The sequence below is a fragment of the Dendrobium catenatum genome, unplaced genomic scaffold, assembly GCF_001605985.2.
Source record: "Dendrobium catenatum unplaced genomic scaffold, ASM160598v2 fragScaff_scaffold_1347, whole genome shotgun sequence".
Lineage (NCBI taxonomy): Eukaryota > Viridiplantae > Streptophyta > Magnoliopsida > Asparagales > Orchidaceae > Dendrobium > Dendrobium catenatum.
In genome coordinates this window covers 313,303-315,670 of record NW_021319809.1, presented here as the reverse complement: position 1 = coordinate 315,670, position 2,368 = coordinate 313,303, and the positions used below count along the sequence as shown (strand labels likewise).

Here is a 2,368-nt window from a genome sequence, read left to right as displayed (position 1 = left end):
GTACACGACAACATAGTTCTCAAGCAAATTATAGAAGATGGTGTCACAAATAAGAGAAATTATTCTGTACGGAGGCCTCCAAACGGCGAATAAGGTGCAACCACATCAACAGTACCGAACGATACCGAATAATACTAAGCCGCTATACATTTAATTGGTCTCCGCACAGCGTCCAGCGTCCGCACAACCACCAACAATAAGCATTAGTGCAACAAAAAGCAAATGAAATGAGTGCATAATTTGACCGTTTATTTGGTCATCACCTCTTAGTAGCAAATAATCTACTCAGTGAATGACAGACTTAAATTTATTTTCCTGCAATGATAGTGATTGTCATTTATAAAACTCATAGTCATCATAAGAGTTTTCAACACAAACCACAAACATAATAGCACAGACATCAAAACACAGAAAGTTTACACAAAATCACAACATATAAAGCCACACGCTAACATAAATAACTAGCCATGAAGCAATTAAATCCTCCCTAGAAGCTTCATGGCCGATCTCCACTGGTCCCCCTCCCCATCATCAATAATGATACAGACAACCTGCTTCTTCCGCCAATCTCCATGGCCAAAACAAGAACAGCAAAGAGCTTAAATGGAAAGCAGCAACCATCATACAATCACACTATATCCACTACCTGTAGCAAGGGGGTAGAGCACCATACAGAGAAAGCTGAAAGTTTGCCTTCTCACACGCTAATAAAGCAAAAGGCCTGAAGAGCCAACCACAACACAATATGAATCTGATCCAAACTGCCTCAGTCAAAAGACATTTTCTTTCTGCTACGCATCTGCAGCAAGAGACTTTATTTCTTTATGATTATTGGCTGGTTCTTAATCCATGGAGGGAGAAGTTGTTCATACGAAGTTTATTAGAGTGAGGAGGACGAGGTACCGAAGGACTTGGCTCTTAACTTGAGCGATTTCAGATATTGAATGGCTTCATCGAGCACAGCAGCAGTGTTCTTTCCCTTGCCGCCGGGGATAATCCTCCTCAGGACGCTCACTGTGCGTTGAATTCTCTCCTGCTTGTCCCGCTTGCTCCTGAAAGTGCCTTTGGGTGCAGAGCTTGGACCAAAGTCGTCTTCTTCGAGTGTACAGTGGGAGTGAGGAGCGATTGCAGAGCTTGCAGTGTCTATGAGAGATGCATCCAGCTCAGAAGAATCTACTCTGCGTCGCTTGGCTGGGAAGTGGGAGCTTGTAATGTCTTCTTCAGCAATGTCAAAAGGGGAGTGCCCTGTGCTGGTTTCTTCATCTTCCATGCATTCAGAGTCCGAGTAAAGAAGGGCATCAATTTCTTCCGAGTCTTCCTGCATCTCCTCCTCTTCGATCGCGTGGCAATTGGAAGCATCTGCATAGGTTGTATTGCTTGCAGGTAGAGGCAGATTGAAGCCCTCAAATGGACTAGCTACCGAGCTAAAAACCAAGCTAGTTTGGTCCCTAGAGTGATCGAAAATAAGGAACCTCTTTGTCTGAGTAATGGCTTCTTGTTCAGAAGATCCAATAACAGGATTCAATGACGGGTAAAGGGAAGAATTGAAGGGAAAGAAGCTCTCCTGAGTTCCAAAATCAGGTAATGGGCAATTTGGATTGACAGAGAGAGAACAGCCATAAGGATTAACTGAGTTCTGTTGCTGTCCAGCATCAGGAGGCCAGAGTGAATTGCCTGAGTTGAAGTTACTAAATTTCCACATCAATGCAGTAAAAACAAATCTGAAATCTCCTGTAACACAAAACACGCATGCCCAAATCTCCATTAGCAAAAGGCTTTAACTTTATTACAACGATTGAATCTTAAAAGCAAACAGGGAACCCACCAACCAAGAAACAGAGAGCTCGTCGAGCGCCGACTCTCTCTCAAAGACAGTAAAAACGAAATTTTTATCTAAATCAACTGCAGCACTGAAGCTAATCTACGTGACAGGCTTCAGCAGGTGGCGGAAATACTCAGCCTGCACCAAGAAAACAATAATTATAACAGAATCTAATAATCAACTAAAACAACGAAAGGACGCAAAAAGCTAATTAGCGATTAAAATATCTTATTACAGGAAAAATACCTGGCAATCTGGCAATGGTTGGAAACAAACAATGATTCTAACTATGATAGCGGCACATCCAGCGATCCCATATTCATGTTTCAATCCCCGGAATCTCGTCTGCGTCGCCGCCTGGCAAACCATTCCTACTCTAATTCCCTTCAAATCAAGCCGATCACCAGAGAAACGCAAGAAGAAGAAGAAGAAGAAGAAGAAGAAGAAGCAGCAGAAGAAAAAGAAAAGCAGGGAAGTGCAGCAGATCTAAAGTGGTTGCAAAGGAAAGTATTTCTACTAAGAAAGCAAAGCTGCCTTTTTAACAAG

General features: G+C 42.6%; 1 protein-coding gene across 2 annotated transcripts; it reads right to left on the bottom strand.

The window, feature by feature from the left end:
* Positions 1–282: 282 nt before the first annotated feature.
* LOC110097069 (transcription factor bHLH145) lies at positions 283–1,960 on the bottom strand. Of its 2 annotated transcripts, none has more exons than XM_020823293.2 (2): positions 1,826–1,960; positions 283–1,731 (listed from the first exon to the last, which is right to left on the bottom strand). In XM_020823293.2, exon 2 carries the CDS (start codon positions 1,700–1,702, stop codon positions 881–883), a length of 822 nt encoding a protein of 273 aa, XP_020678952.2. In that variant the 5' UTR covers positions 1,703–1,731; positions 1,826–1,960; the 3' UTR covers positions 283–880. The 2 variants fall into 2 exon arrangements, with proteins under 2 accessions (XP_020678952.2, XP_028555435.1); XM_028699602.1 differs by having other exon boundaries at positions 1,830–1,960.
* Between the last annotated feature and the right edge of the window lie 408 nt (positions 1,961–2,368).

Bases quoted from the DNA above. Each gene is read 5' to 3' on its own strand.
- LOC110097069 (XM_020823293.2), bottom strand. From the start codon at position 1,702: ATGTGGAAATTTAGTAACTTCAACTCAGGCAATTCACTCTGGCCTCCT.